The sequence below is a fragment of the Orycteropus afer genome, unplaced genomic scaffold, assembly GCF_000298275.1.
Source record: "Orycteropus afer afer isolate SDZICR_OR568_19922 unplaced genomic scaffold, OryAfe1.0 scaffold00201, whole genome shotgun sequence".
NCBI classification, from domain to species: Eukaryota; Metazoa; Chordata; class Mammalia; order Tubulidentata; family Orycteropodidae; genus Orycteropus; species Orycteropus afer.
Window position 1 is genome coordinate 5,303,077 of NW_006921788.1, and position 11,983 is coordinate 5,315,059.

At 37.0% G+C, this 11,983-nt stretch overlaps 1 protein-coding gene across 1 annotated transcript in view; it reads left to right on the top strand.

Moving 5' to 3' along the window:
- SLC25A26 (solute carrier family 25 member 26) overlaps nt 1-11,983 on the top strand; it is a gene marked incomplete at its 5' end in the record, with an annotated part of 234,745 nt that overhangs the window by 5,599 nt on the left and 217,163 nt on the right. The window contains 2 exons of the mRNA XM_007948091.1: nt 1,700-1,856; nt 6,135-6,244. Coding sequence (XP_007946282.1) covers nt 1,700-1,856; nt 6,135-6,244 — 267 coding nt within the window. The remainder of the gene's footprint in view (nt 1-1,699; nt 1,857-6,134; nt 6,245-11,983) is intronic.

Below are 11,983 nucleotides of genomic sequence, written 5' to 3' on the forward strand. Positions count from 1 at the left end.
TGGGCATCCCTGAGTTGTCTCTCTTCACCTGTGTGTATATGTGTGTGTGTGTATATATATATATATATATATTCCCCTCCCGCCAACCTATCTACGAATTTTCCCTCCCATCCCTGGTAACTAACAAAGTTTCCTTCCATGTATAAACCTTTCCTTGATTTTTCACAATAGTGGACTAGTAGGATATTTGTCCTTCTGTGATTGACTTTTTCCACTCAGCATGATATCCTTCAAGTTCATCCACATTAATGTGGTGTTGTGCAGATTGTACATTATTCTTTAGGGTTGCATATTATTCCATTGTGTGTATGTACCACAGTTTGTCTATTCCTCAGTTGATGAGCACTTAGGTTGTTTCTATTCTTTGCTATTGTGAATAGTGCTGCGGTGAACATGGGTATGCATATATCTGGTTGTGTCCTGCCTCTCACTTCTTTAGGATATATCTAGTAATGGGATTGCTGGATCAAATGTTATTTCTTTTCCAACTTTTTAAGCAATCGCCATACTGATTTCCACAGTGGTTTTATCATTTTACAGTCCCCAGCAGTGTATGAGAGTCCCAACCTCATGGCATCCCTGCCAGCATTTGCTGTTTTCTGTCTTGTTGAACTATTGGTGCTGTGGTGAGATGGTATCTTACAGTTGTTTTGATTTACATCTCTCTAATGTCTAATGATCAGGAACATTTCTTCATGTGTTTGTTGGCTGCCTGAGTATCATCTTTGGTGAAGTGTCTGTCCATGTCTTCCTCCCATTTTTTAAATTGGATTGTTTGTCTTTTTTGATGTTGAGGTGTTGGAGTTTTCTATAAATTTTAGACATAAGTCCTTTGTCTGTTATGCCGTTGCCAAATATTTTTTCCCATTCTGTAGGTTCTCTTTTTACTCTCTTGGAGAAGTCTTTTGATGCACATAAAAATTTAATTTTTGAAAGATCTCAGTCATCTAGTTTATCTTCTGCTGTTTGTGCATCTTGGGTTATACTTGATAGTCTATTTATGCCATAAATTAGGGCCCCTAAGTTTGCACCTATTTTTTCTTTGATGAACTTTATAGTTTTAGGTTTCACATAGGTGCGTGATTTTTAAAATATGGTTCTAGACTCAGGGATCATTAGCTGTTTCAAACAGTCTTGAGGGAAAAAAACAATGCAGAGATTCACTTACTAGTTAAAAAGACAAAAATACAACATGTGAACTGATATGGGAAGATTGTCAAGATAAATTTTTACATGAAAATATATAGTAATATTTGCTTGTATGTGCTTGAACTCTGGAAGAATACAACAAGAAGCTGATAAAAGTGGTTCTGTGAGTTACTGGGAATTAGGCAAGTGGAGAAAAGGGTTGGGTAGGAGACTTTGAACGCTTCACTTTTCTGAGATTTTTTCCTTTTAAACTTTTTGAACGATATGATTACTGTATAAAAAATAACTTAAAAGTAAAGTAAAATTCAAACATGAAATTTACATTTGAAAATAGGGCATGATAATGATTATTTTCCCAAGAAAATTTCCAGAAATTGGTAGAAGGTCCTTTGACTCTGCCAAAGTACTTAATACACTGAAAAGTATGAACAATATCTTCTAAAGATTACCTTTTTCCTATCCATGTCCCTGTATTACAGAGAGCTTATTTTGTTGTAACCTTGTTTTTCTTTTTCTCTCCTTCTGTTTTTTTTTGCTTTTATCTTTTAAGGCTGGTGGAGTAGCAGGTGTTTCTGTTGACTTGATATTATTTCCTCTGGATACCATTAAAACAAGGCTGCAAAGTCCCCAAGGATTTAATAAGGCTGGTGGTTTTCGTGGAATATATGCTGGTGTTCCTTCTGCTGCTATTGGATCATTTCCTAATGGTAAAAATTATATTGCTATTTTCATTGCTATAAACCCAAGATAATAGGATTTGTTTTCAGAATGGTATGTGGTATTATCCCACGTAGAGTTCCTTATGTGTTGTAGCTTGTCTTTTAAATTTGTTTTCTATTCATTATGCCATTACTTTTGAAACAGCCAGTGCTTATAGATTCTATTCCAGTATATTTGTAGTAGAAAAAATAAGAACAGTTTTTTAGAATGGTATTTGTTGTTAAAATTTCTAGTTAGAACCCTTAAAGTGGTACTACAACATTGATTGTGTTTCTGTAGAGCAGTAGTTCTTAATTTTGTTCTCATATTGGAATCTGTTCTGAAGCTTTCAAGAATACCTCTGTCTCATCCCCAGAGGTTTAATTGGCTTGGGATTTGCCTTGGTATCTGGATTTTAATAGCTCTCCAGGTGATGCCAGTATGAACCTGAGTTTGATACCCACTGACATGGAGATTCTTGTGGAGGAGGTAAACCTAAGAGACATTAAATATTTTTATTATAAGTAAATTGCTTTTAGATGATGCAGCCATCATCTGACTTCCTCCTGGACACCATCCTTCCAGTGTCTTGCTTCTGTTTCTTTGTGAAGTCTCATTATTAGATATGTGGTCCGCTTACTCTATTATCAGTAGCATCTGTTACATTTAATCTACTTGTTGATACACTTTTTTCCTGATACCTATTTTAATTGTTAACTGATTCTTCTCTGGCATTCCAAATTAAATTAAGTAAACAAACAAAAAGCATTTCCCCACACAAAGCCACTGCTTCAGAAGATTGTAAAACTCTAGGGTTTGCTTTCTTCTCAGAATAATTCATGAGAAATTATTTCATGTTAACTTGACATTTAAAAGTCTGTAAATACAGCATTCACATAAAGATTTTTAGTGCAAAGATGAAAAGGGTTTCATGCTTTTGTTTCTCTCTCCCCCATACCCCAATAGTCATTAGAACTGCAAGCTGTTTTTAGGTTATCCTTGAATTCCTGTGTTTTTTAATATTTTAAGTAAGTGATTATAACAATTACAGTTTATTGTTGAATGCCCACTCCATGCCAAGCATAGTTGTAAGTGTGAGACAGGGACAGTGGTTCCCAAATTTGTCCATATTGGAATCATCACCTGAAGAACCAAAAAAAAAAAAAAAGAAAAAGAAGAAAAATCAATGCCTGTGTCCCATACCCAGAGATTGTGATGTAATTGGTCTGAGGTGTGGCTTGGGTTTTGTAGTTTTGAAAAAAATATCCCCAATTGGTTCTAATATGCAAGCAAGTTTGAGAACCTTTGAACTAGGGAATGGAAAGATTATGTCACTAGATGTCTATCTTTGGGTCACCAATTTTTTGCTGTCTCCCCCATTTGTTCAACATTCTAAAGATCTTTTTCTCTTATATATTTTATATAGGAATTATTGTTGGTAGGTATAATTAACCATTGCAGTCTAGTCCATTCTGACTCTGAATGACCCAGTAGGACAGAGTGGAACTGCCCCATAGGGTTTCCTAGGCTGTAATCTTTATGGAAGCAGATTGCCAGATCTTTTCTCCTGTGGATCCTCTGGGTGGGTTTGAACTGCTGACCTTTCGGTTAGCAACTGAGAGCTTAACCACTGTGGTCTTCATATATATATATCATTATGAGTGTATTATTTTATTAATATGAAATATTATTATGTCGTTGTTATGTGTGGTCGAGTCAGATCTGACTCATAGCAACCCCTCCTTGGGTTTCTGAGGCAGTATCTCTACAGAAATAGATTGCCTAATCTTCCTTCTGAGGAGTGGCTGGTGGGTTTGAACTGCCAGCCTTCTGGTTAGCAATCAAGTCCCTTAGGCACTACGCTACCAGAGCTCCTAAATATTTATACCAATCCCATTGCCATCAAGTTGATTGTAACTTACAGTGGCTTTATAGCACAGAGTAGAACTGCCCCAGTAGGGATTCCAAGGCTGCAAATCTTCACAAGAGCAACCTGCCACATGTTTCTTCCATGAAGCAGCTGGTGAGTTCAACCTGTCAACCTTAGGTTAGCATCTGAGGGCTTAACCACTGTGCACCAGGGCTCTTCATATATTAAGTATAGTTGAATATTGTTTATAGATCATATATGGTATTCTATTGTATATTAATATGTATATGTATTTGTGTGTGTGTATATATACACGTAACACACACATATATAGGTATGCATTGCTTAATGTTTATGATACGTTCTGTGTAACAAGATGTTATGTGATTTCTATGTTATGAGAGCACCATATTGTATATAGTATATATATTTGCATGTGTTATACACATCTCGGAAGGAACACTGGGCAGTCTACTTCTGTAGAGATGCTGCCTTGGAAAGCCACGGAGGGGTTGCTGTATGTTGGGACTGACTCAATGGCAGTGAGTTTTTTTTTTTTTTTGTAATACACATACATCAAAGTAAGCACCGGAGCCTTGGGGTTTGCAAACTTGGACCTGCTGTTGGCTGCTTCTGGGTTCTTGCCCTTCCCTGAGTAGTCTTGCAGAGCTTCGTTGGAATTGAAGTCCCAAGGGACAGAGCAGAACAGCCGCAGCCCAGCATCTCCTTGCAGACACAGACTTGCTGGGAGGCTGGGCAGGGCATGTGCCAGTGGCAGCTGAGGGAGCTGGGGCAGCTGCAAGCAGCTGTAGCAGCTGCTGCTTCAAGACTGCAAGCAAGCCAGCAAGCAAATCTCAGGACAATTCAGAGCAGACCCTCCTCCTTGCGCTCTTCCAAACAGCCACCCCTCCCTGCCTCAGGGATGTTTATGGGGTCAGATGTTGCCCAGACAGACATTAATGTGGCACATACCTGTATGTGCATCACAAAAGTGACAAGTCAGACAAGATTAAGATGGTTAACCCTGAAAACTTGGAAATTTTGAGCGCTATCTGTCTTGCACCATGGAGGGAGGAGGTGTAGCAGTCAGAACTTAGAGTTGAATGCAGTTTAGAAATGCAGCTGTATATTCAGTGAGGGGCCAAAGTAGGAAAAGGTACCAATGGGAATAGGGACCTATGTTAAAATAAAACTGCTTGAATTGGAAATTACTCGTCTGTGAACAGTGTGTCTCCTCAATTTGGCATGATGTTTATTTGTTAGCAGCTTGAGGATTATTTGTAAGCTTGTTAACTTTAACTTTGGAGGATTGATTGTCACTATCAAGTGGTTTTTAGGAGTGTTTCAGACTTTACTGTGATATGTTCAAATGTCCTTCAAAAGATTAATTTGTCACTCATTTATCTTTCATGCCTTATCTTTTATGAAAGTGATAAACATCATTTGATTAACAGTACATGGAAGGTCATAAAGCACTCATGCAGCTTAGTTCATGATGATAGGGGCAGCTTTTTTTTTAGAGATTTTGATTTTTAGTTTTAATTAAAAAATAGGTTTTTTCTTTGATGTAAAAGTGGACTGATATTTATAAGTAAGTTAAGGTGTATGTTTGCCACTTTAACCTGTCTGTAAAGGAGTTTTTTTGGGTAATGCAAATGGTTAAGTGCTCAGCTACTAACTGAAAGTTTGGCAGTTCGAACCCACTCAGAGGCCTTGAGAACTGCTTCTGAAAGATCACAGCCGTTAAAAACTATGGAGGCATAGTTCTGCTCTGAAGCACAGGGGGTTGCCATGAGTCAGAATTGACTTGACAACAGTTGGGTTAAGTCAGTGTATTTGACTCTTTGGTTTTTGACCACCATGTAATGGTATTTTGGATATAGATGATTAAACCCCATACCCTTTTCTGGAATGCTTACAGAATGTTAAGTGACTTATCAGTTGTTGCTGTTGTGTGCCCTTGTTAAGGTTCCTTGTAGCAACTGTGTAGGACAGAGTAGAACTGCCCCATCCTAGGCTGTAATCTTTACAGAAGCAGATCACCAGGTCTTTTCTCCAGCAGAAAAGACCTGGATGGTAGATGGGTGGTACGTTCAAACTGCAGACTTTTTGATTGGCAACTGAGAGCTTAACTGTTGTGCCACCAGGGCTCCTGACTTGTAAGTACAAGGTGGTAAAAACTGACTTAGTTTTTAGACTTCCTCTAACAGGCAGGGATCATCTTGTAAGTCCAGTGTCAGGCACATAATGTGTGCTGAGTAAATTCTAACAGACTGAGAGAATAAAGATCCATGTTTAACTGTTATTTCAAAATTTTGTAAGTAGAGTTGTACTTCTTTCACAAACATGTCATATTTCTTAACAGTTTAAATATATATGTAGATTTTGTGAAAGACTGGCTTGTTTTAAATTTCAGCTGCTGCCTTTTTTATAACTTATGAATATGTGAAATGGTTTCTACACACTGATTCATCCTCATATTTGATGCCTGTGAAGCATATGTTGGCTGCCTCTGCTGGAGAAGTGGTAAGTAACAACTTATGTGTATAAAATACTTCAGAAATGCAAAACATGCATATATCTTTGGTACAAATGTTACATTGTTTTCTTTTAAAAAATTATTTATAGGAGTTATAAATTCCAATTAATGCAAATGGGTTGAACACGGCAGTTGAAAGAGTCTCAGGATGAAAGAAGAATTCAGCTATGTGCTGTTTACAAAAGACATAAAACATGCAGAAAGACTTAGAAGAAAATATCCATGTAAATTGTGGTGGCTTTGTATAGTGTCAACATAATTGAGCTGGAACAACTTTTCTGAGAATTCCCTTTTTAGTACAGTTCCAGGTTAGGTTGAGCACAAGAGAAATTTGCACAGGATTCATAAGGTGGAAGTGAAGCTGCATCTAAGTATATGCCCAGAAGCTTGGTATAAGGCCAGGCACAGTTGAGCTCATGTACCTGATCACTGATCTGTGCTGGCCTCAAGCAGCAGCCTATGTGGCTCCTCCGGTTCCCACTGGATCTTAGACTTTTCTGAATCCTGGGTCAGGCATGTGGGTTTATCCTACCAGTCCCTCTCATCATTGAGGTTGGTGAGAGAGAGATTTGGATTCTAGATTGTCCATGCCCTCCCCCACTTCACATCATCTTTTCTCCTGATTGCCTGCCCTGCTGACTTCTGTTCCAACATGAGATGCAGAAGCAACAATTCTACATAAACTGCTTAATCACCTCCCACAATTGCTCGTCAGGTCCCTATAATAAATTTCTTTTTTTTTTTTTTTTTTAACTTTTATTGTGATTTGGGTGAAACTTTACAGAGCAAATTGATTTTTCATTAACTTCCTATTCTTGTCACTTGTAGTGGCTCTGCTTCTCTGATCAAACCTTTACTGATACCACAATACTAACTAAAAGACAGCTGATTAATATTAATATTATTATTATTATTAATTAATATTAAAATGTTAATATTGAGATGGGGGACAACAAAATACAAAACAGAACTTAAGCAAAAAGCAGAGACCATTGCATAATGATACAAGGAACAGTTCTCCTGGGACTATAACAAAGCTTGAACCTGTATTAAATAACATAGTTTCAAAACATAAAGCAAAAAATGATAGAATGAAAAGGAAATTAATAGAATTTTAAGGAAAAATGAACAGTTTTAGAGAGAGTCACATTTTTTTCCTCCAAGAATTAAGACCAGGTAAAATGAAAATACTAATGCCCTAGAAGATTTGAACAACACATTAGCGGGGTTGGTGTAATGAATATAGTTAAAACTTTGCTCTCAACACTGAAACCATATACATTTTTTTAAAGCATGTTGGAATATTAGTAAAAATGGATTGTCTAATAGTTCACAAAGCAGTTTTCAAACAAATACTGTAGAGACACAGTCATATAAAGCATTTGGTCTCTTATGTTGAAGTGAAATTGGAAAGCAGTGACAAAAAGATAGCCAGTCCATCTCTCTACCATGTGTTTAGGAAACTAACTCTTGTTTGTAAATAATTCATTAGTCAAAGAAGAAATGGTAATGTAAATCATAAACATACTTTTAACTAAAAAATAATTTTTTTTTTTTAAACTAATGCTCAAGAGAAGGGTATAATACCAAGAAAGTTTATCCACTCTTCCTTACTCTGCTTACCTTCCTCTCAGCCTCTCCAACCAAATACTAATGGACAACTGCCATTAAAATTATCTTAGTATGTTCTTACTAGTGCATTTTTAAAATCACACAGTCTGGCATTTATGCAGTCTTACTAAGCAGCTGGCCTTGTGAAGGGCAGTGTGTGTGAGCTAGAATGAGCAACAGAGTGAAGAGAAGGATTTTAGTTTATAAGACTTTTTATCAAGTGACTGTTTTTTTCCCCTCTGGTTGAAAAAGTAGGTATAAGTCTATGTTAGAAAATTTGGAAAATGAATCAGTCTTCAATACATTTATATAAAGAATTGTAATATCGTGGTTTGTTTTTTGTGTACTTTTTTCTTCAAGAAAATTTGGATGAGAATCTGCAAATTGTTTTGTAACCTGATCCTTTTCACTTGAGAATATAATGAATAGGGGTGGGGGAAGGAGAGATCCAGGCAGAAAAGTAAAAGTAAATGTTAACTTTTAAGAAGATAATTAAAAAAAAAAAAAAAAACAGATTTATTGAGATATGATAAATATCATTGTAATAATAATACTGTTAATGTTAATAATAATATTTAATACATATCACCACATAATTCAGTTTCAAATGTGCAATTTGGCGGCTCTTAGCAGATTCAGTGTAACATCCCCACCATCAATTTTAGAATATTTTTCATCACCCTAACAAGAAACCCCATACCCATTAGCAGTCACTCTCCATTTTCCTCAGTCTTCCCAGCCCTAAACCAAAAAAACCAAACTCTCTGCTGTTGAGTCGATTCTGACTCATAGCATCCCCCTTTGGGTTTCCAAGGTAGTTAATCTTTACCGATCACGGAGTGACTGGTAGGTGTGAACCACCAACCTTCTGGTTAGTGGTCAAAATGCCTTAGGCACTATGCCACCAGAGCACCCCAGGCAACCACTGCTCTGCTTTCTATCTCTATGGAATTGTATAATCTGGGCATTTCATATAAATAACCAAACCAAACACACTGCCCTCGAGTCAGACCTGACTTATAGTGACCCCTCCTTGGATTTCTGAGGTGGTTTCACTACAGACCTCGGAAGGAAGGTTGGGCAATCTACTTCCGTAGTGATACCGCCTCGGAAACCCAAGGAGGGGTAGCTATGAGTCGGGTCCGACTCAATGGCACATAATAGCAACAACGACAACATCACTACAGATGAAGATTGCCCAACCTTCCTTCTGGGAAGTGCCTGGTGGGTTTGAATCACCAGCCTTCTGGTTAGCAATCAAATGCCTTAGGCACTATGCCACCAGAACTCCCTTCATATAAATAGAATGCTACAATATATGCTCTTTTGTGTCTGGCTTCTTCCACTTAGCATTATGTTTTCAAGGTTCATCCATATCATAACATAGATTAGTGCTTCGTTCCTTTTTGTTGCCCAAAATTCCATTGTATGGATGTCCAGGCAATTCCTGGGTTCTAAATAAGATTCCTTCCTAAGTGTGTCTTTTAGTGCAATTTGTGGGCAAGTTGGAACAGGTGCTTGTGGTTCTTATTTAGCCATTGGTGCAGTGATTTAAAAGCTGCTTGTGCAACAAGTGAAGGTTATTGTGATGAGGAATTTGTTGTAAATAGGAGCTGGTTCAGGAGCCCTGATGGTGCAGTGGTTAAAGCTCTTGGGTGCTGACCACAAGGTTGGAGGTTTGAACACACCAGCTGCTGTGCCAGAGAAAGATAATGGCAGTCTGCTGCTGTAAATATTTACAGCTTTGGAAACATAATGGGGGAGTTCTACTGTGCCCTGTGAGTTGAATTGACTTGATGGTGGGAGGTTTGGTTTTTTTTTTTCAGTACAGAAATATTTTTAAGGATTTAAAAGTTGCACATGCAGCAAGTGATAATGATGAAGAATTTGTTATGAGTAGAAATTGGTTCAATCATTTCAAAGTGAGAGCAAACTTATAAAACATTAAAGGGCAAGTACAAGTTGTCCATTAATTGGATGTTTGTAACTTGGAGACTTACTCTGTATTGTTTTCACATTCTTTTACATGTAGCTATTTAATTTCCCAGAGAACTTGAAGAGACACTTCTTTTCCTATTGAATGGTTTTGGCATCCTTGTCAAAAAACAGTTGACTGTAAATACAAAGTTTCATATATGAACTTTAAGTTTTATTTCATTGGTCTATATGTCTGTCCTTTTATAGTACCTCATGATCTGATTACTATAACTTTGTAGTAAGTTTTGAAATTGGGGAGTGTGAATCTCCAGTTTTTTTGTTGTTCTGGCTATTCTGGCTCCTTTGTATTTTAATGTGACTTTCAACATCAGTTTATCAATTTTAGCAAAAATTATGTGGAATTCTGATAGTATTTGCACTGAATATGTTGATCAATTTGTGTAGTATTGGCAACCTAACAGTATTTTAAGTCTTCCAACTCGTGAACATGGGATGTCTTTTCATCTATTTAGGTCTTGAATTTCCTTGAACTATAGTTTTATAGTTTCTAGAATATAAGTATCACATTTCTTTAGTTAAATTTATTCCTAAGTATTTTTTCTTTTTGAATCTATTCTAAATGGAATTGTTTTCTTAATTTCATTTTTGGTTTATTCATTGCAATTGAATAGAAATACAGTTGACCTTTATATATTGATCTTGTATTCTGCAATGTTGCTGAACTTACATGTTGTGGTAAGTAAAGTTGTACGTCCACTTAGTTGAGCCTGGCTGAGTAGCTAATGGTTGTTATTCCCCATGATGAGGCTGGCAGTCAGCTCCATGGTGGTATCTACCACAAGCAGCTGAGTAGCTGCTTTGGGTATGTGGTCTGCTTCCTGTATATAAGAAGCAGCTTTGGGAACGGTCTTTAGCTTATGGCACGCTTGAACCCTGCATGTGGTCGAGTCATTGTTCAGCAGCCTGCCATGCTCTGCTGACCTAGGGACTTTTTGGTGGATTTGAATTAATGGTCTGCCATGTGGTTTGATAACATCAAGACTGTGCCTTTTTACTTGTCAACCTGGGGCTTGTCAGCTTCAGCAGCCAGCAGCTGAGTGAAGAAAAGCCTGGAGCTTCAGTGAGCTGGGAGCAGGAGGCAGAGCTGAAGCCCAAGGTTGAGGGGCTTTTACCCAGCCCTAGAGCCTGGAATTTTGAACTCAGACTTAAGGCCTCCAAGTTATAAGAATGAACTTTTGTTTGTTAAAGCCATCCCGTTTGTGGTGTGTTCCTGTCAGAGCGGCACTGGGTAACTCAAACATATGTTAAGTTTTTTTAGTGGATTTCTTATGATTTTTAAGATATCAAGATTTTCACCTGCAAATAAAGATAGTTTTACTTCTTTCCAATCTGGATGCCTTTTATTTCTTTTTCTTGCCTAATTGCCCTGGCTACAACCTTCAGTATAATGTTGAATAGAAATGGCAAGAATGAAGATCTTTCTCTTGATCCTGACATTAGGGGAAAAGCTTTCTGTCTTTCATCATTAAATATGATATTAGTTGTTTTTTGTATATGTCCTTTTCATATTGGGGAATTGCCCTTCTATTTCTAGTTTGTTGAGTTCTGCGTCCCCATAAAGTACTACTTGCTTTGTGGAATGCGTGTTCTGTATTTATTGATATAATCACCTGGTTTTTGTCTTTTATTGTATGTACATAGTATGTTATGTGGATCCGTGAATGTTAAACCAACCTTGTGTTCCTGGGTTAAATCCCACATGGTCTTTTAATATGTTGGTGGATTTGGTTAGCTAGCATTTTATTGTAGACTTTTGCATCTATATTCATAAGAGGTGTTGGTTTGTAGTTTTTATTGTGATGTGTTTTTCTAATTTTGGTATCATGAATATAGTGGTTTCATAGAATTGAGTTTGAGAAGCATTATGAATAATTTCTTTCAGAGTTACTTTATTGAAAAGTAGTCAAGTTAAGAATTTAATGTTGGTTGATGAAACATACCAGATTATAATGTATCTGGAAAATCCAAGAAAAAGGGCAGCTATGGAGGAAATAGTCTCAGTTTAAAGAGAAGCAAGTATCTTTCTGTTTGTGTGCAATTTGAATTCTTGAAGTTATGATGTTTGACATGGAGAAAAGATGACCTCTGGCCCGCTTGGCAATTTTTTTTTTTTTTTT